The sequence below is a fragment of the Ostrinia furnacalis genome, unplaced genomic scaffold (genome assembly GCF_004193835.3).
Source record: "Ostrinia furnacalis isolate ACB-3 unplaced genomic scaffold, ASM419383v2 OfSCF0232, whole genome shotgun sequence".
NCBI lineage: Eukaryota > Metazoa > Arthropoda > Insecta > Lepidoptera > Crambidae > Ostrinia > Ostrinia furnacalis.
In genome coordinates this window covers 51,438-78,375 of record NW_021130471.1, presented here as the reverse complement: position 1 = coordinate 78,375, position 26,938 = coordinate 51,438, and the positions used below count along the sequence as shown (strand labels likewise).

General features: G+C 37.0%; 1 protein-coding gene across 1 annotated transcript in view; it reads right to left on the bottom strand.

Annotated features, from left to right (window-relative positions):
• Positions 1 to 26,938, bottom strand: part of LOC114357814 (synaptotagmin-6) — a 117,059-nt gene that overhangs the window by 40,826 nt on the left and 49,295 nt on the right. Inside the window, exons 2-5 of the mRNA XM_028311600.1 lie at positions 5,186 to 5,335; positions 5,033 to 5,121; positions 4,575 to 4,657; positions 3,914 to 4,055 (exon numbers count right to left, since the gene is read on the bottom strand). Coding sequence (XP_028167401.1) covers positions 3,914 to 4,055; positions 4,575 to 4,657; positions 5,033 to 5,121; positions 5,186 to 5,335 — 464 coding nt within the window. The remainder of the gene's footprint in view (positions 1 to 3,913; positions 4,056 to 4,574; positions 4,658 to 5,032; positions 5,122 to 5,185; positions 5,336 to 26,938) is intronic.

Sequence of the window (26,938 nt, the reverse complement as noted above, 5' to 3'; positions counted from 1 at the left end):
AAATCTCATCCTTTAAAAATCTTCTATAAACATATAACAAACTTGCAGAGTTCAAATAATTTTCATTCCTCATACTTTCTGGAAACCAGCGCATAAAAGGAACTTGAGACACTGAAATATAATGGAATAAACTTGTCTCCGCTGGAATTTCCATAGGAAATGTCTGGAAAATTCCAGAAACAATCCCTGGTAAATGAGGATCATATTTGTGTCTTTCAGTTGGATATAAATGTGGTGCATAAAATTCAAGAAGCGTTACTTCGTTAACACGTAGTAGATATTCTGAGGTATGGAAACTCTGTATATTCATAAACTACTGTCTGCTCGTGGCTTCGCCCGCGGAAATTTTGGTTTCTCTCAGAAAGACTTTATTCTTTCAAAAAATGGGGATTCTCAATACTTTATTGCATGATATGGTGTTACAGAATTTAATTAGGTCACCATGATTGTCGGGCACAACAACAATGGAGAGGAGGAATTAAATAATAATAATTGTATTAAGCTAAATTAAAATAAAAACTATCCTATGTTTTTGCCTGGGTCTCAAACTAATTCTTGCCCAAATTTCATCTAAATTGGTTCAGTGGTTTAAGCGTAAACATGTACTTGTAACAGGCAAAAAAAACATTTTCGCATTTATAATTAAGTAAGTCAGGATTACGCGAATTGTCCTCACAAAATTTCCTTGAAAAATACTGGGAATTGATTTAACATTGATTAACAATGTTTTAAAGCAAACTCTGACGCGTAATCTCAACATTTTTACTGGAAAATCTAATTTATTTCTTACTGGAAATTTTCCAGGAATTTCCCACATGCCAGTTTTAATTTTCATCTCCTTGTGGTAGCTCAGCCGATATCAGCTGTCAGAATGAAGATCGCTCGACAGGTAAACGTTTTGGATTTTAAATAATATATCCGTAGCATATTTTGAACTGTATACAGTTACGATAAAATTCAAAATAATTTGTAGAAATTTAGTGGTGATAAGTTAATTTGCTTTACTGGTTTATAAAATTACGACTACCCGAGGGAATATTTTGCGGAACCCTTCATTAAAATCATACACCTCTTTTATGTTATTGAGGTAAAACAGTAGTTTTGAAGTGGCCCTCACTAATTAAATCAGTATTAGGACAAACTGCGTCATTTTGACAGGAGTACTTAAACCGGCCTTTGTGGAAATTATTGGGGGAGGCTTATGTTCAGCAGTGGACGGTTGTCCTATGGCTGAAATTGATGATGATGATGATCCTTAACTACGTCTTAATGTTTCGTAATGACCATGTTATGTTTTGTCCCTAATTAAGTATTAGGTACATAATTATTCTAAAACAACTCGTGTATGCTTCAACCACGCCTTATAGCCGAACTCTACTTATGTATTTTGTTGCTAGCTCCGCCAGGCGTTACGTATTATAATTAATAAATTACTAATTACCATAACAAATTGACTACAAATTGAGCTCAAAGACTCTTTGAAAAGCACAATGTTTTGTCTACAAAGAGTAGCTTAAAACAATTTCTTATAAGACTCTGGACATTTTATGGTTTCTTAGCAATAACGCGTTAGACAAGGAAATATAAAAAATACGGCCCAGTCGTAACTTCCACGGGCTTCTGTGATGTTACCGTAAAATTAAGAAAGTATCATGACGCGTTTTGGGCTATAAAACGCGTAAAGCAAAATATACTTTTTACAAGTTATTTTAGGTCGAGTGAGATGATTAAAGAAGTTGATTTTAATGACGTAGGTAGTATTATTAAAAAAAATAAGTTCAAAATAATTCACCAGTTGACACAATTTAGTAAATATTTAAGCACAGATTGGAGACCCAAAATCCTCAATTTTTTCGTCATTTCACTCAGTAAATTAATATGTGAAATAGTCACTATATTCGATATTTAAATAATATATTATTAGCATCTTACTAAGATTCTTGTAACTAATCATAACCAATAAATACGTGAAAATATCTTTATATTATCATTTTGTATAATAAAGATATTAGACATTGTTCGCACAAGAATATTGATTATCTTTCAAACAACCAAGTGATACATATCTCCCTTAGGATGGAAGAAATTACACAATATTGGAATTAAACAACAAAATGGTGGCTGGAATACCACGAAACTTGACTTATGATAGCATTTTATATATATTTCTGTTCATTGGCAAGAAAAAAGACAGTTCGCATTGCTTAGTAGGTCATTCTGTGCCGTGATGACTTAGATATATGCGAAGTCATACGATTTGGTACGATTTGATGCTTGCAAAAACTGATCCAAAATTATTTGCAAAACGCGTTTGAGAAGTCGCAAATGCGAAAAAAACATTTGTACAAACACGTACACATACATCTTGTACTACATAATAATAATGTATGTGACACATAGTGCGAGCTGCCCTTAATCAGAAGGGACATTGCCCCGCGAAAACAATGGAATTCCCTGATATTTGCAGCATTGGAATTTTTCGCTAATTTCCTTTTTCTGCTTTCTGTCGGCATTATAAATGGAGCGACGTTATTGAAATTCAGCTTTAGGTAGGGTGAAGCAATTAACTTAACACCGGCGAGTTTTTATGAAGAAAAAGAAAAATTATTTACGAATTTTTTCTACCCTTATTTACTGAAATTTTATGCCAACTTTGTGTGTTCCCATGTTCCTGTAATTCCACAGAAACATTTTTTACTCACTTATAGTATTTTTTGTAAATACGGGTGTTTGTGTTGTGGTTTACATATAAACGTCATTACATTATGGTTGAATACATACTCGTAGGTATATAAACCTCGACCTTCATAGTTCCAAGTCACTCAAGGGCTTTTTGTTTATGTTTACAAATTGGAATTTAATAGATAAAAACGTTTGATAAACAAGTCATTTAGTATTCCAAAAAAAACAACCTTATAATGTAACTAAACCCACCTATTTCGTGTGGGCAGGTATTCTACTTATACCCAGCTTTTAACGTATCGTTATAACGAAGGGAAAGGATTCACAGGGCTTACCATAGTAGGGTTTACGGGATTTTACTCCCAAATTATCCCTTGTACCGCTAAAGCTTTCTAAGAAATTCTATTGATTTCGGGCTCCAAGCCTTGGGCACGATATAAACAAAGATGATAATTATTCATGTATTCGGCGAGCTATCTAACGCTAGGAGAATTGAATTTAAGAAAAATGTTAACGGATTTTTTACTGAATCATCCAATTTAATTCCTTTCCTTCCCTTTAATTCTGCACCTCGTCAATTCCCTTAATCTGTTATTTGTTTTACTAGAAAAATCCATGAAATTATTCGCATTTTGTTCTCTTCATAATTCACGTTCCAAGTAAAAGTTGTTTGCCTTATAACAACACTCCTTGCGATGAAATGGTCTCAAGATATTTTCATTTCGATCTGTCAATTATAGTCGAATCAGTCTCAATGAAGAGACTCGTCTGTCTAGCACTAGAAGGATTTTAAACGATCGCTCCGCAATTCCAAAGAGTTGAAAACAGCTAGGTATTTTAATCTTCTACATAATTAAAATGCTTTATCTAGTCATGTAAAATATTATGATAAGAAGAAATTGGGAAGACTGGAAGTTTAGTTAAAAACTGCTTAAAATAAATGCATCCAAGATTGGTATCCTCATTAGGATGCTGTTAAGAACTTTCAGAACTGACGGCTGATGGAGCAGCAAGGTTCTTGAGTGGAGGCCACTAACCGAAAAGCGCAGCGTATGACGTCCGATGACCTCATAAATATAGCAGGAATGCGAAGGATGCAGGCCGCTACCAACTGGTCAATATGTAAATCATTGGGCCTAGCTATGTTCAACAGTAGACGTCCTGTGGCTGAAATGATGATGATTATGATACTGAAGAACTTTCTTTTTAGACACACAAATACGTCACGTACCTTCTTAGCCGGGTCCTTGTGCTCCTGAACGTACTCCTGCTTCAAGGGTTCCGTCTGCAGATCAGGTAGGGAGTGGCTGATGCGGATCGCGGCTTGTCGAGAGAGGGAATCGCAGTTGCTCTCTTCGGATTCTCTTCTTGTCCTGGGGAGAATGAGTGCCATTAGTATAAAGCTTTAAACCTATTAAACCTGTAGATATAAAACTATTTCTTTTAAATGTATTTTATTATAGTTCGTAAATGATGTCCACTCCTGGACAAAGGCCTCCCCCAGGGATTTCCATAAACCTTCATCAAATCGTCAGTCCACCTAGTTGGGGATCTGCCCACGCTACGTCTTTCGGCCCGTAGTCGCCACTCGTGAACTTTTCTACCCCAAAGGCCATCATCTCTACGAGCTATGTGCCCCGCCCACTGCCACTTGATTTTAACAATTCTGCGAGCTATATCGGTCACTTTGGTTTTCCTGCGTATCTCCTCATTTCTGACAAGTACACGCTGGCCTGCGTCCAGGCTACAGTCTACTGATAGTGCTTACCTGCCCATGATCCAGCGCCATGTCGCAGCACACTGGTAGCCCACAGCAGCCAGAAACTCAGCGACCATCGCTACGTATGAGCCCGCTGCCTGCTTCTAGGCTACAGTCTACCGATAGTGCTTACCTGCCCATGATCCAGCGCCATGTCGCAGCACACTGGTAGCCTACAGCAGCCATAACCGCCAGTAGAAACTCCGCAGTGTAAGACTACACCTGGTAGACACCAGGCTCCCACCAAGCACTGTCCAGGCTACAGTTACTTTTAGTGCTTACCTGCCCATGATCCAGCGCCATGTCGCCGCACACTGGTAGCCCACAGCAGCCAGAAACTCAGCGACCATCACTACGTATGAGCCCTCTGCCTGCTTCTAGGCTACAGTCTACTGATAGTGCTTACCTGCCCATGATCCAGCCCCATGTCGCAGCACACTGGTAGCCCACAGCAGCCAGGAACTCAGCAACCATCGCTACATATGAGCCCGCTGCCTGCCTCCAGGCTACTGAGTGCTAACCTGCCGATGATCCAGCGCCATGTAGAATCACGCTGGCCTGATTCCAGACTATAGTCTGCTGAGCGCTCACCTGCCTATGATACAGCGCCATGTCGCCGCACACTGGTAGCCCACAGCGGCCATCACCGCCAGTAGAAACACCGCAGTGTAAGACTACACCTGGTAGACACCAGGCTCCCATAAAGCACTGTCCAGGCTACAGTTACTTTTAGTGCTTACCTGCCCATGATCCAGCGCCATGTCGCAGCACACTGGTAGCCCACAGCAGCCAGCAGCACAGCGGCCATCGCCGCCAGCAGGAGCGCCGCGGCGTAGTCTACCGAGCTGCCGCGCACGCTGGCCTGCCCTTCCAGGCTTTCGGGAGGCCAAATTCCTGGAACAAAAGGAGATTTAGTTGAAGACCCATCGGTATAATGGAACGTTGAATAAAGCTGTACTTTGTAGATCCCTCATAGTTTCGATGGAAAAGAACATTAAACTCCTAGGCCCGTGGGAATCATTTCCAAGTCTGAAACCACTTGAAGTATTAAGAAAGTAGAAATATTCAATAATAATTTTATGTGTATTGTACTGTTTGTGAGGAAGAAAATGGAAGTTTTAAAAATTCAGGTCTGAAATCTATCCGGTAACAACATTTGATATTCTGATATCGAATCCAATATCCTGTGAAACTTCATTCCTTAACAATTTTGTTTCTCAACAAAATACAGAAGAACGACCTTCAAAAACTTAAGTGTATCTTCCTCAAAGTCCCTATTTATCGCCTCGAAAAACGCATGATATTTATTTTAGTTTCAAAACAACAAACAGAAGATTAATCATTCTAGTTCTTAACCCATAGAACGTAATGGTATGCCTACACAAATGTGGCCTAACAAGGCCTTATTAGGCCCAATGGTACATATTTATCCGAGCTATTTCGGGCAAAAACGTTCTTTAATTTGAGAACACCTTAGTCCTTTAGATAACGGGTTGGCGAAGCTTAATTGCTGCTACAATCGGATCTGAACTTGACCCGCGACGTGGGTGTCACGTGATTGAGAATAATCGTCCCCGTGTCGGACGCGTCCCGTGGCCAGGATGAGACCCGAAGCAAATCGAAAGGAGCCAACCCACGGAAAATAATTTAAATTCTTATTTCTTCACGTTGGCGTACAAAACAACTTGGCAGCGCGAGCCTTGAGGGTATTATTTGTTGTTTTTCAGTTTCTTTCCCATTGAGTACCTAATACCTATCTTTATCCAATCAGATTATTATTTTTTTGTTTATTTTCTGTGCGGAGTTAGAAAATTTGGTTTAATTATATTTTATTAAAATGTAGGAGATCCGCAGGAAAACCAAAGTAGCTGATGTCTTTTGGGGCAGAAAAGTTCTCGAGTTGCGACCAAGGGCCGGAAGATGAGTAATGTGGGCAGGCCTCTCACTAGGTGCACCGACGATCTGCTGAAGGTCACTGGAAGCATTTGGATGAGGGCAGCGCAGGACCGGTCGTTGTGGAAATCCTTGACCTTTAGCAAAGGATGTTGCGGCGACGCCACTACAAACTAGTGACCAACAGATGGCGCTGTCACTACTTCACTATGGCACACTCCGCCGCTCATACAAACCTGCATCGCGGTGACGGAGTTTTATATCCTGCCAAGTATATATAGGCAAACCAAGATGGTGTAAATTGGACCTTGGTCCCCGAGCACAACACCCGCTCGGAAGGAAGCACTAACATCTAGCTTCCTTATTGTGGTTGAGCATCATATCCCACATTGGTGACAGATTTCCCATAATGTCATTTTTCTGAAACTAGAACCTAAAAACATCTCAGAAACGATCTGTCTGTTTAATCTTAGCCAACGTCCTCGGGCATTAATCACTGACAATAGTGTCGCTGGGGACCGTCGCAGCCGAATATTCGGTAATTGCTTGTAATAAAATTGAATTATTCAATACGTTTTAGTACCAGCTATAGAATTGTTTAACGTGGAGTTACGAGTATAATCGGTTTAGTTTACTGCCGCAAAATCGCTCACGTTTGATTAGCACTAAAGTCTAGATATCTGACTGACTAGACTGTAAAGTTTGCCTAAAGGGGCAGCCAAACCAACGCGTGCAGCCTGCGTGCGCGATGGCGATCAGATGTCGTGTATGAATTTGTAGCGATGAGTTCACATCAACGCGTCCTGTCATTGGTCGCGAAGCTTAACTGAGCTAATATAGCTATGTTAACTTTTAGAAACAACTACATATACATACATAACTTTTCACGGTAGTTACTTTCCCAATTTGTAAAATAAATATATTCTCTTTCTCAATTTGTAGGTATAAAAGACTGATATTTCACGTTTGAATCCAGCAATTTGTCTTAGAAATGATTTCTTAGCGAATATTGAATTACAAAGGCCAATTTCTCACATATTTTCTAGACGACCTTACAACTTTTATTAAGTTTTATTACTCTGCATACATTCATTTTGTGTACGCCCTCAATAAAAAGTTTGGAAGAGGAAAGGTCGCAGACAAGAGCCATCTTTGTTTCATGAAACCGATAACTTATTATGTCGTATCACCATCTCATAAAAATCTAGACCAACACTATAAAGAGGGAAGTTTTAATTGTTAGTTTATTTGTATTTAATAGGCTCCGAAAATGCTGGACCAATTTGAAAACTTATTTCACCATTACATTATTTCTGATGAATCGACGTCTAAAGTGAGGACCTGTGTAAGTAAGTGAGTAATTTTACAGCAGAGAATAAAAACTGCGTTACCTATATTCTGTAAGACTGACCAAAATGCACAAATATGAGAAAGAGTGCTTTCCCGAGGTTTTCACTCTAAGGCGACGATATGCGGTTCGAAATTCGCCGGGTCAGCTATAGTGAACCGTAGAATCTAACAGTTTTACTATCGGTTTTTAGCACAGATCACAGAAACTAAAGGGAGGTGTGACATGACAGAGTGGCGGGGCCGGTGTCGCAGCAATATGCCCAAAAACAGAACACATTGCTTGTGACAGCAATGATGACAGCAGCGACATTGCTTGCGTAGTACTTAAGATTATTCGAACATTGAGTACTGATACCGCAGTGGATACTGAGCACATATTTTGATTACTTTGTGTGTGTGAATTCCTAAAGCGACACTGAGTTTCGAACTCAGCGCATTAGTTGGCATCTCTCTGTATCTCTATGGTTTTTAGCTTCCAAACAAAATTACTGAGGGAAACCTAAAATATAGACATGCTAAGATGGCAGTGGGAAAGCCACATCTGCCTGAAACGATGAAAGGCCGAGTAAACGAGTTCTCGAATGTAGATCACGTCGCGGAAAAAGTTGTTTAGGGACCCCCTTGCGTGATGGATCGACGACCTCAAGAAATACCTAGTCAGAGACTGGATGAAAAAGCGAAAGATCCTAAACACCATCTTAGCATATGAGGAGTATGAGTAGTTTATTGGAGAGAGAGAGATATAAAAGCGTGTAAATTGACTAATTATGTCATGTCCTAACAGTTGACATAATTAGTCAATTTACACGCTTGAGCAATTTACTCTGGTTTGGGATCACAATGGTTTATGTTATCTACGTGTATTCGCTTGAAAAATAAAGAGAAATGTTTTATCTAAAGAAAAATTGATCACATACCAAGTAATCCGGTTGTTGCTACGCGAATACCCTTCTTGGGGGATGAATTTCGCAAAATTCTGTCTTAGTGAGCACCTACGTTTTAAAAGGAATCCCCGTGCAAAATTTGAAACTCCTAGCACTTGTACTTTCTGAGATTTCGTGATATCTCATTGCCACCAAGAAGCCCTAATCTCTTTCCAGCAGACTTCTTTTTGTGGGGTTACGTTACGAGCAGGGTATATTCTAATAATCCAAAAACTCTGCAGCATTCATCCACCCTGAATCCATTTCGAGGTAACTATAATGAAAGTTTTCCAAAATTTTTTAACATGTACGATCAAATTTAAAAAAGAAAGTAAATTTAAAAATAAACTGCATGATATTTCCTTTAAATTGCAATAGTTTAAGTTCTACAAAAATGTACAGTTTCCTTAAGTTTTCAAAAGTGAATTTTCCTCTGGGCCACCCTGTACCTATAACCTAATACAAATAAATCTTTACAGTTATTTTTTATCATTGACTGCAATAATGAAGTCCTAGTTTGATTTACGCACCAAAAACGGTCTCTAATGTGTCTGCCATATAAAAAAGTGTTCCAAAAAAGGATATTAACTTATGATTTACAGAGCATTCACACCTCTGCCCTCCTCTATGAGGTTTCCAGAAAAAAGCCTCAGTACCTAAGACATTAAATAAAATAATGATGTTACTGTCCTAGATTTTAGTTTAGGTAGAGATACTTTTAAGATTCCGAAAATGTACAATTGTGAAGTTTTCTAACGAATCCATAACAAAGATGATATTTTGTTAAGTAATTAAGTTTAAAATATGTTATAGACAAAGTTAAAGATTCATAATAACAGTTATAGTCAATGTAGAAGCTAAAAAAGGACAAACCTCTATATTTTATTAATATTCTTTAGAAAATGACCAGTGGTTATTTGTTTTCTTTTACATATTTAATTTTACGAGTGGATGGAAATTATTTCTAAAATAGACTCACAGTCTATTGTGAATGATGTGTTTGAGAACGAATTTCCTAAGATAAAGTTTTAAAATTTTTAACATTTAGGTACTTTAATCCTTCAAGGCCCGCGAATCTAGACAAAATAGATAATCAATTGTTATGACATTAATTAATGCCGTCTGGGACTCAAGCGGTTAATAGATATTGAAAAGTTTACTACCTTTCAATAACAAAAAGATCTAAAAGATATGTAGCCTGATCGCGTTATTTGCCCACATTTATCTGTAATAGATTGCAAACAGATGGAGAGTCCAGACAAGGGCTGTGACTAGAATCTTTTAAAGGGATATAAACGTTATTGAATGAATAGTGATTTTCATTTCACATAATGGACTTCCATTTTCTTAGATGTTATTATGGAGAAACAATTCCAGTTTGGTTATTGAAAGAATATAATACTTACTAGCATCAGTTGATATGAACCAATGCTTTTTACATCTACAATAGAAGAAGACAGATGACAGTACTAGTCAAAATAATACTATTATGTGTATAATAATATATTTTGTTTGTCACAGAAAAACTTTACTGCGAGCGTTCCTGTTTCAAAAACCGGGATTAAAACTACTTTAATTATTACTACTTTTATTACTTTTTTTCTTAACTTTACACTAACTATATGCTAAATTTCATCAAAATCAAAGCAGTGCTTAAGGCGTTAAAGAATAACAAAGTGAGTTACTTTTGCATATACTATTATTAGTAGGGATAGATAGAGGGATTCACAAACAATTCTATGAGGTTTCACAGTGCGCGTGGACGCACAGAGTGACACACGATCCAATCATAGAGCTCTATTCAACGCTGTGCGTTCGATTTGCTGCTTCACTTAAGCAAGCATTGTTTGTGAATACGGGCGTCTCTCTCCTTTAATCTACATCTGTTATTATATTAAATAAGTTTTCCCCAGAACATGTATTTTCATCATAATATTTTCAATATATCACGGTTTCATAACATTTCTCAGAATTTACCTCGTAACTTAGATAAAACCAAGCATGAAAACTGAACTAAAATAAACGTTTACGTATCCATTCTGTTTAAATCATAAATTTTAATTAAAACAAACGAAAGAGTGCAAGGGGAATGAACTGTATTACGTGAGAAATGAGCTTAGTTTGTGACCGAGCTTTTATAACATAATGCTGCTTTTTATAAGAATTTAATGTTATAAAATAGTTAAAGAAACTTTCGTGTTCCATTTAAACTAAAATAGAGAAACTTGAGTCTCAACCTGATATTTTTTGTTACGAAACGTCAAGCCAGTCATAATATGTAAATCATATAAAAAGTCTTTCTCTATTTTAGACTTTATAATGACTGTGGTACATACGAGTAAATTATATTGTAGGGTTAGTCTCTTAGACCATTAAAAAAGGTTTTGATTTAGAACAGACTGTGGACCGCCACAGGCTGAAAGACCACTTTCAGACCCGGGTTGGCCTGGGCCATTATTTGCCCAACCCTACGTCAAAGGATTTATAATCTGCCCCTTAACAAATGTTCTAAAACAAAGCAGCTAGTGCTAATGGGCGAACTTTGAACTGTTTGCGGACGCCATTATATTAGGATTATGGTCCAGAGCGATGGCTTTTCAACCCTGTCTGGAGCCTCGGTCTCAGGAAGATGGAGGTGTCTCAGACACTGGTGTATACGAGGTCTATACAGGGTGTTAGGTAAATGGGTATATGAGCCGACACTAGCCCATGTTAACATGGTCATATAAATGGTATGGTGAAGTCAGAAAATTGATATCTTCATTTTAATTATTTTAATTTTCATACAAATCGGATTTTATCAAATTTATTTTGTATAAAAATTTAAAAAAATTAAATCATGATATCAAATTTCTGACTTGACCATACCATTTATATGACCATGTTAACATGGGCTAGTGTCGGCTCATATACCCATTTACTTAACACCCTGTATACAGGTGTAGTTTTGTAAAACAACGCCCATCTCAAAAAAACAATTTAATACCTTAAATTTTCATGGAAAGATCCATGGAATTATGGTACTACATATTACGCGGGCGAGCTATCGGTCATTCCTCCCGCACTCTCGTTGCGGTGGCCGCATGTGCTCGGTAGCGGGGCACGCGGGGGTAGTGCGGGCGGTAACAAGCCCCGTCTCGAAAGTTTTAGGATACGTTTGAACAAGGTTTTTTTGTAATAAAGTAATAGTTAAATATTTATTTACTTTTTTCTTGTAATTACTTTCATATTGTGTACTACCACCCCTGAGACGGGCGTAAAACAGGAAACTAAAACTACAACTAATAAAGTAAAAAATGTTTTCAGAGCCGCAATGAGCTGTTGTTTTAGCTCTTGGAGATCCACTTCACTTAAGTATCTAAAGTAACTTATACTTTAGAAGTATAAAATATAGAGTGTAATAACAAAAGTTACAAAAACTTTTCCAGTTAATTCAGAATAAATATTCCAAACTGTGTAGTGAGTGAGTAGCTGTAAATGCCTCACATATTATGTATTTAGAACGATTCTCAAGTTACATCTTCAAACTTTTGAGAAATTAATGTTGAAGTTACAAAAGAAAATGTAAGTTACTTTGGCACTTAGTACGAAAAAGGCTAAAAATATATAACTTGATAATTATGCAGTCGTCCGTACATTGTAGAGCTAAAAAAATTTGTATTGGTTAACTTTCATGTCGCAGAAATTATATTAACGATATCAACCCAGCATAATAAATAATCGAAGATCATAATCTCTTTTAACCTGTCCTATACACCCTGTATTGTTCCATTTTAGTACTAAAATCCACAAGCATTAAGATCGTTTCATCTTCGCACTTTTGAAAGTTAAGAGCCAAGATCGTTTGAGCCATTTAGCGGGCGTTCAACTTTGAAGTTTGCTAACAAACCGAGCTGGGTATTTACGCATATAATACTAAGGAAAACATGTTGGTCAATTTGTGAATATGTATAACAGATTCGATTTCATATCTCTCACAACTACCAAATACCTAAAGGCATAAAATTAGTTCGTTCTTTATCATTAGCTAGGCCCAGCTGACAACGCACGAACGCAGAACAGCAAGGTTCTAGAATGGAGACCACGTACCGAAAACGCAGCGTGAGACGTCCCACCACAAGGTGGACCAACGACCTCATAAACGTAGCAGGTAGGCGCTAGATGCAAGCTGCTACCAACCGGGCGATGTGGAAGTCAATTGGGTGAGGCCTATGTTCAGCAGTGGACGTCCAGTGGCTGAAATGATGATGATGACAAAACACCTAATATTGAGAACAAGTGGCGAAAGAAACTCAGTAATTTTGCCCACTCTCAGCCACCTTAGAAAGTAAGTGACCGCTCTCTACAAAGTTTTGAAAGGGTGCTAAATGAGGCGAGCATCGATTGTTCGCCGTCGTTCGCTCACGTTCGGCGCACGTTCTTTCCTTTGTTGTCTGTGGCAATATGAATTCAAATTTATTTGAAACGGAAATCCAGACAAAGCAACAGACAAAGACAAGTATTTCGTAAATTTGAGCTAAAGCGACAAACACCTGAGGATTAACGGTACTTAGAGAAGTTAACTGCTTTTTCTTGCAGATGTGGGAAACTTTATAAAGACACTTTTGCTTGTTTTCTTCGTCTCTTAATTAGAATCGTTCTTCCGTAAATGAAAGAATGGTTAGATACTTTTTTTTGGATTAGTTACGAAAACTAACACCCGTATTCACAAACATTACTATGAGATATCACAGTGGGCGTGGACACACAGGGTGACACGCGAACCAATCACAGAGCTCTATTCAACACTGTGCGTTCGATTTGCTGCTTCACTTAAGCAAGCATCGTTTGTGAATACGGGCGTGATTTTACGTTATTTTGTACCAAATATAATGGTAATCTAAAACAAACCAATGCAAGTAATTACTTATTTCTAATGTTTCCTCAAAAATATAATATCGAATAGAATCGCCATTCTATTGCCAATCTACTCGTATTCAATGAATGGGAATACCTACCTCCGTCCTTTCACTGATAACTGTCTCCTCCAAAACGACAATAATACCCATATGTATCATTGATACGAATAAATTTCCGATATTGACAGCCAATATAGGGTGTCCGCGTGTCAATTTACTGTTTTATCTTCCGTTATGTAACGAGGGTTGGAGGACAAATGTTAAAAGAAGTCAAACGAATTAGGGAAGAAACAGCTGGAAGTATACTCGTGCCCGTTTTTACCATCAATCATTTATTTTTAAGTGACCCCTTTGAAAACAAAATTCCTGTTATGTTTTACCATAGGGGTCACTTAAAAATTAGGGATGGTGAAAGCGGGCATCACTCAACTTTTAAATTCAGGGGACTTTAAAAAGTAAGATGGATTAAGTTGCGTACCTACGACACTTCATCATTTTTTCATCATTTCAGCCATAGGACGTCCACTGCTGAACATAGGACTCTTTTAATAAACGTGATTATTTCCGGAACTTCCTCATGAACTTCTTGAAATAAAAACATGGAAACTATGTAGTATACCTTCAAGGTTTATGTAGCAAATCTCTATGTATTATTAATCATTATACTCTCCTATCATAGAATTTAAATTCATTCAATTACACATGTAACAATTCTAGCTATTTAAAAGCATTTATTAAACGCTCACAGCAAATAATTAACCTTCGTCAAGTTTTTTACCGTCGACAACCAGAGTTTACGAATATATTTTATGTACGTAGCCGGGATATACAAGTAAATCAAATCACCTGATGCGCTTTGCCAGGTAATATCATGTATAGTACTCGTAGTTGCACCTCCTTCCGGCGGATATGAGCTATGCGTCCGGGCAAAGTGGCAACACCTATTCTTATTTAGTTAGATTTGTAGAATATTAGAATAGAATAGAATAGAATAATTTTTATTTGAAAGAAAGACATACAAGCAGGAAAAACATAGATACACAATGAAGGAGATACACAAATTAATGTACAGACAGCTGCTTGAGCCCCTTTGACAAAAAGGCACCCGCTCAGCATACATCAAGACCGCGCCAGGGCTTGTCTCGAAACTGATTTTCAGCGGGGGCCCTCTGTTGTCAGCAGGGGGGCGCAATGTACAGGAAAAGAAGAAGAAAAACAGGGCAATCATACAAGAGTAAACAAACAAAAAACACCATAACAATTAAATTTACATTGAAATTCAATTCCATTCAAATTAGATTTTAATTATTCAATTACATAACCAAAACATTTATTTAAAATTAAAATTAAAATTATTGAGTTTTAAACATTCAAATTAAAAATTAATGATTACCTAATTAAATCAAAACACATTTCAATATAATGAAAATTAAAATAAGAATTAAAATAATAATAAAAAGAAAAAAAATACAAATTACAATAATTAAATTAAAGAACACCATTATTTACATGTGGCCATAACCATAAAGTCACAAGTTAGTTATGCAATGTCAATGCGAGAAAAAAGATTGAAAGAGTAAAAAAAAAAAAAGAACTGTCAGTGGATCGACATGTGCACGACCTGTGAGAAATTGCCACGTATATTAAAATTTGTCATAAATGTTACAAGTAGAATCACTTAGCGATTTTAGAATTAGATTGTCAGATGGCATTCTTTGACTTCAATTCTGTTTATTTTCGACTGTATTACTTAACAATAAGCCTACATAGCATTTAGCCCATAGTGACTCATAATGGCAAATGCTGTGTGGGCTTATGAAACAATCATAGGGTGGTTTGTTAGAAGTATAGAGGAATCTCACCAGTTCTGTTTTAGAAACACTTATGTAACCAAATCAAAGGTAAAACACGATAATATTGTCTTCCAATTATCAGTTTCAACGCCATTATATTTACGGAAACATTAGCGATTCAAACGAGACGATAATAGGAGTATACGCTGCATTATGCTCTTCGTGCAATGAATTATGCAGCTGATTTCTAGGCTGAGATGATGCTAAATTGATGATTTTCACCCGAACGCAATCATTGCGTAATTGTTGAGTAGTCATTAGCTGGATAATCAAAGGCTGACGGTCGAGGCTTGATGTCGATGACTTTGTTAGCATCATCATCAACTTTTAGATGTAGCGTCTCTGTACTCAAGTGTTATTAGTAGCGTCTCTATGGTGTACAGTCCAGTGGTAGTAGAGTCTCCTAGATTCGAAGGTCTGTGGTTCGATTTTCTTTTATTTTTCTTTTACATACACTTATCACATCTTAGACAGCTTCTGGCATATTGTGACACAGTTTGTCAGCAGACAAATTAGGTTGACTTTATTATAAGGGTAAAATATCTATGTAATTTGCTCCTAGCTGCTTAGGAAATATTCAGCTTAAATCACCGTTCGAAAAAAATGCTTCGGCTTGGCAGACTTTATGGCTACAATTTTTTTTTATAGAATCAAACTCAAAACCTGGTAGTAGAAACTATGTTGTTCTAATATTATATTCACAAGTTTTTCGTAATAGTGTATTCCCTAGCTAATAGGTACAAAAATAAATCCTAGAGTCATATTTCCTTATTTATAAGTACTAATACGAACATTAAATCGTACTTATTATAAGTACGATAGTAATTAACCAAATGGTATTCTTAGAAAAAGTGATATGACGTCAGAAATATTAAAATTCATACGCTACCACTCACCGGACTTCCTCTTCTCATTCACGAGGACCAGAGACTTGGTCCTTTTGACCCTCAACGATCTCCTCCTTATAGACCTCATGAGAGCCTCAGGCATCCTCGAAAACCTGGGCGAGTCCACCCTCTTTTCGGGCATGAAAAAGTTCTTGACCGCCAACATCGTCATTGTAAACCACTTCACCTTTTCTTCAATTAAAACAGTGCCTTCATCTTCCAATCCTTAACTGCACAATCCAAATACGACCGATTACACTCAAGTTGATCACACGATTAATCTATTGTTTTCTATCACCATTTTCATCTGCCTATTGTTCCAAGCAATCACTATTCGGAACACGGTAACTGGAAAGATATCCGCTGCGTTTAGTCGCGGCGTTTTCACGACTCGCGACGCGTCCGCACCGTACGACGGTCGGTACAGCACTGGGGTCTGAGGCGATTCTCGTTGAGAATTCGAATCGAGAGAGCATTCGATTCGGGCTGTTATCTATTATCACGGTTTACCTAGCACAATCGGAGGTCGTTGATAAGCAAGGCCGATTGTTGAGATGAAATTAGTTTTTGAATGGTGCATAGCATCTATGCCACTCGTGATAAGGTTGGTAATGAAAAAACAAATATGTATTTTCGCAGACTCTACATAACTACAGTTAAAATTATTTGCTCTCTGGATGTGCGTGATAAAGATAATCTAAAATATTAGCTTAGGATTTTATTTGGCAAACATCTTAGTTATCGCACTGCGCAATAGTTTACGCATGTGTTGTATTTGATTTTCAAATATCAAATAGGAAACTAACGATATTTGTATATTTTCTTTAGATACGATGATAAACAAGATGCTGTCTTGACTTTTGTAGTAACATTGTTTAGTTCGGCTAGTTTATGCTCTGTGATTCTTAAATTCTCTGCAAAAATATTATATTCTTTATCTTTACACACTTTGATGTTTCTGGATTGAGAATCAAAAATGTAGAGTTTAAGGCTGAGTTGCACCAGCTTACTATAAATAACCGATCTTTTTTCTAAGGAGTTTGACAGATTTTTGAAGTTATTTAAAGTTAAAGTAAGATGGTGCACTCAGCCTAAGAATATCACGACGTACAATCGCGCCAATAACCCACATTATCAAAATGTTTAATAATTTACTTTAAAACAAGTTAACAAGAGACGCGAATCCCGTACAGTCGTCCCAATAAACCGCTCTACATTCCTCTTCATTTGCCATAATGACCTGCCCATTCATTTAAATTTGGCCGACGTGGGCGTAATTGTTCCTTGATTAATTTATTGTTTGCTGTACAAACTCCAATGATTTATGGAGATAAAAGGAAATTAAGCTGATAGAGTTATCAGTGGAGTGATCAATCAGTGTCGGAAAAGGATTGGAAATTGGTTAAATATCTGGTAAGTTGTAGCGCTATTTTTCATCATTTTGTAAAATAGATTTTTTAAGAATAGTCCCGTTAACCCCTAGTGGTAAACTAAAAATATGCTGAAGTAAATTAAGGCTGAGTTGCAACACCTAACTTTAACCGTAACTATAACGGAGTTTGACAGATTTTTGACGTAAAGTTAAAGTGAGATGGTGCAACCAGCCTAAGATCGTAAAAACTCTGCCGTTCTAAACTCTTAGGTAGGACGTATTTCTTGTATTATGTCCGTTTTTGTGTGGTGAAAAACTCTATGAAGAAACAAATTACATCTGAGGATTTCTGAATAATAAAAAAAAAACATTTTCTAGTGACTATTTCACAATTAATGAGTGCCACGTTAGAACATGTCTAGGCCTCTCGACTTTGCAAGTTTCATTTAGAAATTCTAAGCTGACCTTGCGGATTTGAGAAATTATTTGCAAATACGCAAACATTGCAAAGTAATGTCTGTCTGTAAGCCTTTTGAAATCTGCCTGGATAAACATAGCACTATGTTGTAATAAGCTACAATCTTCTTCAACTATCATAGTATGTTATTTATTAGCTTGTGCTTTGGCGAATCGAAAGTAATAAAAACCTATGTATTTTTTTCTTTGATTATAAGAGTTCGTGACATCTAGCAGTTATATTTTTGTCCCTACCAGGATTCGAGTGGTTAACCATAGTTTTAAAATACTCAAAGGAAACTGATCTTTCTTCGCAAAGAAAATTTCGTGAAATTATTCTACTCTCAGAACTCAATAAAAGTAATTTAATAAATGTAACTCAACATCCAATTAAAAAATAGGGTGATCGCTATAGTAATTAGCCAATACAAAGTTATTGGCCAACTTGCCTAAAATGAAAAGAATCAAGCCTAATGGAATATTTTTTCTGAGCAATACGCAGTCCAATATAGTAAATATTTTTGTCTTTTACTTCTTAACAATCCAATATGCCAATAACTATGTCTATGCTAATTACTATAGTAATCACCCTAATCATTGATTCTGGTAGCAAAATACCAGTTAAAAATACACCTGCCGTGGTCGTCCATAACAAGACAATATGAATATTAGGATTTTTGCATTTTATTTCGCAAACAACATTTTTCATTTAAAAAGCAAAAGGTCATGGGTCAAATTTTGCCTGAGGCAGTCGATCTTTTCAAAAAATTCAAATTCAAACGATGAACTTTACCAAATTGTTTTTTTTTTTGCTTTAAGTACCACAGCAGAAGTTTTATTGAGTACTAGTGACCTGCCCCGGCTTCGCACGGGTGCTAAGTATACCTACATATAAACCTTCCTCTTGAATCTTTCTATTTAATAAAAAAAAACACATCAAAATACGTTATGTAGTTTTGAAGATCTAAACATACCTACATAGGGACACAGACAGCGAAGCGGCTTTGTTTTATACTATGTAGTGATATTGCCACTACTTTTCTATTTCAGAGCTTATTACATCATCAATCTAAACATACATACATCCCTATTGCATCTTTGGGTTCTATTGTATTGTCGACTGTAACATAGTCCCATATTTCAAGAGCAAGGGCTAAAGGTTCAGTGATGGGTGAATCCGTGCTAGGATATTAACCAGTCACTGGTCTAAAAGACCCCACATCATTTTCAACTTTATGCAGTGAAGATACGGTTGAAAACCAATGCTATTTTTTCCTGGTTAAGGGTTAACTGTACTCTAGTCTCTATTACTGTGGGATCTAGCCTTCGAAGTCCCTTGCTTTTGTTCTTCAAGCGGCTTTAATGCTTTTTTAAGTTGCACCATTTTGAGAGAAAAATTACGTTTTGGCACTTCCTGCTTTTAGCTTGTCGCATAACCCTTTCGCACCTGAGATTTTCGTTCCTTTGTTTTGCAATGAAAACTATATTATTTTGGCAAAGAAGTGGTAATATTAATGTACAAAATAGTAAAAAAAATCCAGNAAAGTGGCACCTTTAAACCCCCCTCTCCCCGCCGGCTCAAGGGCTAAGGGCGGGGACTTTTGCTATGTTCACCTCCTAACTAGTCTAAATAAAGTCCTGAAGTCAGAAATTGTGTTCTATAGTTTTCCATCTATAATGCTTTATTGACTGGACTAAATTGAAAATTTCAGTTGCAGTAGATGATGATTTTTTAAAGTAGCCAATAAGAGCGCCGCTGAGTGAAGTCACTGCGTTCCGTTTTACGTGGGTTTTAGTTTGGCTTAAACACCACGAAATAATGTAAGTATCGAAAAGGTTTTTCAGTTTGTAACTAGCTGACGTCCGCCCTTGCGGATTTTGCGGTGAATAATGGATCGCACAATATTATTTCAAGGACTTCCCGAGGTTTTGTTTGCGAATATTTACCAATATACTTGGCAGGGAGAGATAACAAAGAAATATTAAAGTAGCTGAAAACTCTACGTGTTATAAAAAATATATTGGGCCAAATATANGGAAACTAGCCTGAATTTTTGGCTCAAACTTTGGGAACGTATTCAGTGTGACGTATACATGCTCCCATTAAACGGAACGTAGCTGATTTAGAAGGACCCTATATACAGGCCGCTACCAACCGTGCGATGTGGAAGTCATTGGGGGAGGCCTATGTTCAGCAGTGGACGTCCTGTGGCTGAAATGATGATGATGATGATGATGAATATACATCAGCTCAACATAATATTACCTACATGAAATAATAAACTGCCTTCGTCTAGGCACAGATTACTTATAAGTTATGGTTTAAGTATTTCTGCGATCTATTACTTTTTGTGATATTTATAAGATTAATTTTCACAAAAGAAAAATGACAACACAAAAGTAACAATAGAGTCTGTGTCCATTACTTTTAAAAGGCTGCAACCTGATGTACGTGGCATTTGGCAAACGTCAAAGGGTTATTCACCTCCATTCGGGCTAAGTAGTGGGTAATGGCGCGCGAAATTTTGCCTGGAGCCCACTAAACGCGATTATCATTTGTTTTTCGCGGAGTTTTTCGCTGGATTTTCCTTTTTCGCCGCGCGTTTGTTTTGTTTTCTAGAGGTAAGTAAGTATAATACAGACGTCAAGAAATACTGCGGGGTCTTACGTAGTTATAAGAGCTACTAATTTGCAGTGAAAATGTGTAATTTGATGTACTGTACATCGTTATAGTAACATATGGCTCTGACGAAACGTACATTCATTTGGTAAGTCCAAACTTTACCAGGAACGACTTGATGAAACGCTTCAATTGAATTGATGGAGGTATTTAATCAGGCTTATTTATTACCTGCTCAGCGAGAGTGATGCACTCTACTCTAAGATAAGACGAATATCAAGACACGCCCGTATTCACACACATAACTATGAGGTCTCACAGTGCGCGTGGACGCACAGGGTGACACACGAACCAATCACAAAGCTCTATTCAACGCTTTACGTTCGATATGCTGCTTCACTTAAGCAAGCATCGTTTGTGAATACGGGTGTTAGGGTGGATTCGACCAAACAAGAGTAAATATTAATCCCAACTAATATCCCAACTAATATTATAAATGCGAAAGTAACTCTGTCTGTCTGTCTGTCTGTCTGTCTGTCTGTCTGTTACGCTTTCCCGCTTAAACCTCGCAACCGATTTTGATGTTTGGCATAGAGATAGTTTGAGTCCCGGGAAAGAACATAGGATAGTTTTTATCCCGGTTTTTGAAACAGGGACGCGCGCGATAAAGTTTTTCTGTGACAGACAAAATTCCACGCGGGCGAAGCCGCGGGCGGAAAGCTAGTCTCAGATTAAATCGTCAGTTTTGACATATAACCCATACTGAAACTGTCAATGTGCCAGTTATACCAGGAGTTATTCTCGGATAAAAGTTTGGTCGAATCGGGCCTTGTTACCTCTAAAACGTAGGTACATCGTATCTTAAAAGCCAAACTAAACCAATTAATGACACTCGTTAATAGTAAGCTATTAAAGCATTAAGTTCCGAAATTGGTCATTAATTTATTTCGTTACAACTTCTGAAGAAGATACTTTTCAAAGGATCACAGTTAATTTAATAATTAAACCTAAATTCGATTTACCGATAAATTCGACTAGTTTTGAGGATCTAGCTAGTTTAATAAACAAATAAGCACAAGTTCAACGTAACTTAGAATTTAGGCACCTTCGTAATGAAATTCTAGAAATTTTCTTTCAGATACCAGCACATGAGTTTAATTCCTGTAATCCAATAACTGATTCCAATAGTATTTAACCTCAAAGTTAGTCATTTCAAAGTTTTATGTTAATTAAATGTGATTAAATCTTCAATCACAGTTTGAATGTCATAATGTCATTGACTGTAAATTTAAATTCGACTGCTGTTCTATGTTTTGGATAACAAAAATAATAAATTTGGTAATTTTAAGTTAATCCAGGCAACTTTTCAAGTTTTACCCCTATCCTAAACTTTCAATGATATTTGAAAAAAAAATTACATACATTCAAAACTCGTGAATATCTGTAAAAAATCGTTTTTTACATTGCACTTAACATTTACTTATAGAATCATTTTAATTTATGCATAAATAGGTACATCCTAGATTCAATAAAATTAAATCTTCGAAAATAATTGAAGAGTCCTGGACTGTTAAGGTGAACCCACTCGTAATACAAGCTTATTTAGCTTACCACAAGGGTTCTACGGGACTATTAGTAATGTGTGAAAAAAATCTTCCTAAATCTAACTAATCTAAATCTTTATTTAACTCGCCAACTCTCGTGCAACAACAAAGTGCCACAGAGCAGTATGACACAGTCGAGAATCGACTCATGCAGTAATTAGGGCTGAGTTGCAATTAGTCCAATCAAAGAGCAATTAACTACACAACCCAATATCCTGGTTCACAAGCTCCGCTTTGACGCTGGCCCAAAACCAATCACTCAAATGCAACGTCATTAGAGGACGCGTTGAAACAATAGTGCAATACATTGTAACGCACAGTGTGGGCAGCACATCTGATATATCGTTCGTGTCAAGTTAATCTATAGTTCTAGCAACTCACGAAGGCGAGTGAGCTTTACTTGTGTGTGTACGTGTTCATGCACATAACGATAGTGTAATGTCTATCAAAACTTTTGACAAACGAACAGTAGCGAGCCACACACATGTAAAGCTCACTCGCCTTCGTGAATTGCAACAACTATACCTACTGTAACTAAGTACTATCTTAATAACTCTAAGTTCATATGTGTCTCTTGATACTCTTCTTTTTCGTATCAAAAATAAATCTATGACGTAGATATGGTTAAAAAAGGAAACCTAGGTTTAGTTGTTGCAATTCACGAAGGCACGACGAAGGCCCAGAACAGACGGTGAAACGCAACTCCAACGAAACTGCGACTGCTAGTTACTTTTGAGTTGCATCTAAGTTTCTGCCATAGCGTCCGTTGAGAGACCGCAGTTTCGTTGCAGTTGCGTTTCACCGTCTGTTCTGGGCCGAAGGCTATTGTTCGTTTTTCAAAAGTTTTAATAGTTATTACACTCGCGGTAGTCGATAGACGATATATCGTTATGTGCATGTACTTACACATACACACACTTAAAGACCTCAAGAAAATAGCAGACTGCAGCGGCCAGTTGAAAAAATGGAGATAGTATGACACCACAGGTTCTATAGACTAAAATAAAATGATGAAGTGCGTGAAACCTTCCACTGATAAACAGTATTATTTCCATACGGAAAAGGCTATTTTTATCTGGAAAATATTCCTACATAGTCCCAAAGGGACGAGTAATAAATACGCCCTGTCACAAACCGAGATTCTAAGCAAAAGTCAGTTTGCAATAATGATACTCACTTAGAAGAAACTACATTAACTAAAATAGAATCTCGTGTGTACAATAACATACAAAAATAACTTTTTATTGATGTGAAAAAACTATTCATTCCTCAAGACTCGTCCAAATTAGTCATTTTTCAAACGCACGACTAACGTCCATCTCAAAATGACTTCTTTGAAAATCACAGATCACAATTTATAGGACCAGGTAATAACTGAAATTATTAATTTCAAATAGCTATAGCTGAAGCTAAATTTGGGTCCTCAATGTTGCCAGTTCACTCGTTTTATCAATATCCGTTCATTTTTGTATCACCGCCAAAAGACAGTTCCGATTCAGGTCACTAGACTTCAATTTGCGAAGATGTTTTTGATTTGAAATGATTATTACTTTTTAAGGAAGACTCTTCAATATATTTTTCAGTTCAGTTCAGTGCTTCGTAATATTTTTCAGGGAGACATTATTGCAAAACATCTTTTCTTTGCGAAAGTTGAGTTTCTAACTAATATTCGATATTATAAGGCTGCTTTTATACTAGTGCTGTGCTGTGTGCGTAGAAAATTAACACGGAATAAAAAAAAATCATCATCATTTAGCCACGCTAAGCACAGTTTGTGAAAATTGGTGAGTAGAGTTCGCTTCTAGCGAGCGAAGAATGCGAATGAAGCAATGGTGGAATGTGAGCGAGAGACGTATGCAAGGTATATGAACCCTTGACATACGAGTATAATACAAACCTAACGTTAAACCATATGGCTGAAAGAAAACCACTTGGCGCCCTCGCCCTGATTCTACACACAGTTTTACTGCACTGTTAGGCATCTTTGCACCACTCAGCTTCCTTATTTACCTTTTGTAGTTAGGTGCTCTGCATAATTCCACAAAATCGCTGCTTATTTTTGCAGCACATATTTCTCGCACATCGTTAGTGGAGAAACAACTTTATGTATCGGAAAATGATACTAAGAATAAATAAAGAAATCAAAGGCTATAAAAAAGTTTTAGTGCACGTGTCGTACTAGATTTTTGCGTGAGAATAATTCCTTCAATTACGAGCATTTAAATGTAAGAGTTCTCAGTAAAGTACGTACTTTACTGTGTGTGTTTGAGTCTAACTGGTACAACTGTGGTACTGGTGGTAACTGGTACATAAGTGTATGTTTTTCTGCACGTAATGATCACGGTTGTAAAGCTTTAAGATTTTTTTAAAATAAAAATGTTTTTCTCTATTTACGAGTAGGTATATATAAATGCTGCTATAATTTATTATGTGAGCAATAATGTATGTCCCACATGTGAATTGAACCGAGGACTTCCAGGTCAATTAAACCCAACAGCTTAACCACTAAACCGTCGTGGTAAATGGCTTTTAATAATGTATGCACACGAGGTCGAACCTTTTCGAATAGTTGCCATAATATAAGTTTATAATTCCATCCCTTTTTGCCTAAATAATGCGCAAACAGTTAATATTCAAAAACACGTATTCAGGCAGATCATTAATTTTGATAAAGTACTGCCACAGATAAAATTAAACAGCAATACACACAATTGTTTTGACTTCAGATAGAACTCGTCAAATCTTTGACAAATCGTTTGTCAAAGATTTGTGTAATGTAAAAAACGTTTGTCCGCGGGAACTTAGAAAGTCAATACCGGATCGCTGGTTCAGATTTTTGCCATGTTGGAAACCATAAAGTTGAACGATGGTAGCGCCCCCCTGTCATTGAGTTTGGTGGGACAGTTCAGCGTGGGACATCTATACCGGACTTACTGCCGGACGAATGACGAATGAATGTCAACTGCGTGACGCGAGCTGTCAGTTTTGTAAGATGGCGGAATTTAAAAAAGTAACTAAAATACAAAGTTCTTCTATTCAGAGCGTATTCTGCCATGGTAAGGATCATCATCAAGTCAATCAAATCGTTCTTGAGTTACAAACGCTGTAACTAACCCAACTTTGTTCTGTTTTTTTTTATGTGACAGGAGGCAAACAAGCAGACAGAGCAGACGACGGATCGCCTGATGGTAAGTATTTACTTGATTTTAGATTCTGGGTTGGCTTATCTTATCTTTCGGTACTACGGACCCAGATTAGTTATGTGAAACGAGCGAAGCTCACATCGGCTTCTTGAAGCTGCTTCAGATGTATTTTATTACGCAAAAATTTGATTTTCATTCGCGTGCTTACTTAGGAATTTTCCACTTGGAAGATTTTAAGTGATCTCACTTATCTAAGTGAGATAAAGCTGGAAATGGACGCACAGAAGTTTGCTTTGATGTCACGTGAAGTTTAAAAACACTAAGTTTTATTAACCGACTTACAAAAGCAAGGAGCTTCTGTGTTCCAGTGCATTACTTTTTTGTCTCTAGAAAAGTGGATAATATTTTTAATGAATAACACAGCACATTAAGTTATACACTTTGGTGTCTTATCTCATACTAATTAGGTACAGGCTATTTTGCAACAAGAATACTGTTAATAACTTTATAATACAAGTATATATACATATACATACAATGTAATATTATATTGAACACGTTTTTTATATATTTTGTTTATTGAATCCGCGACATCATTCGTAGTAATACTGTTTCAACTAAATCGCAAAGTCTTGTAACTTACTTAAATTATTATTTAGTAGAATTCACATGAATTACTTACACTAAGAAACGAGTAGACTGCTAAAATTCGTCTGTAATACATACATCCACTCGGCTCGTCCATTTATATCCATTAAGGTATTTTGTCTTATTCTTTCAAAGACACATTTTCTCGAAAGCTCGCTACAGTACATTAATTCGTCTCATAATTTCGCAAGATTGTAGGGGAGACCGAGGAGAGTTGTAACAGAGGAGAGTTGTGACATTGTCGAATTTTTGAACTTATTATCTACTAGCGAGCTCGTAAGAGTGCGCGTCATCTTAGAGCCCTCACTGGACACTGCAGCATTAACAAACATTTGTCCACTATGGGACTGTCCGAAACAAGAACGCCACTACACATTCTCACTGCCTGCGGACCTTTGATGCGCAAGCGGAGTTTACTACTGGGCAAACACACCCTAAGCCCACAAATGTAAAACATTTCGCCTCCTAAAAGATACTACACTTCCTAATGGATGCAGGACTCGAAGGCGAACTATAAGGAAAACAGTGGCGATCACAATAGATCGGTACCAGTCGCAGTGATACTAGAAAAAAAATAAAGTCTATAGCTAACAAATACGCGCTGTTGTGAGCTCACTGATAATAAACTGTTAATAGGTTTCCAAAAAATCGGCAATGTCACAGCTCTCCTCGGACTCCCCTACGTTTTCGCTTGAAACTCGAATAATTGTTGTCATTTTGGAAGCATTTTGTATACAAGATATGAATAAGCGACAAGCGAATAATGATTTCAGTATCAATGGGACACTGCAGCGTTTCTCGGATGGCATTCTGAATATCTTCTAATTCAATAACAATGAAGTAAAGAATA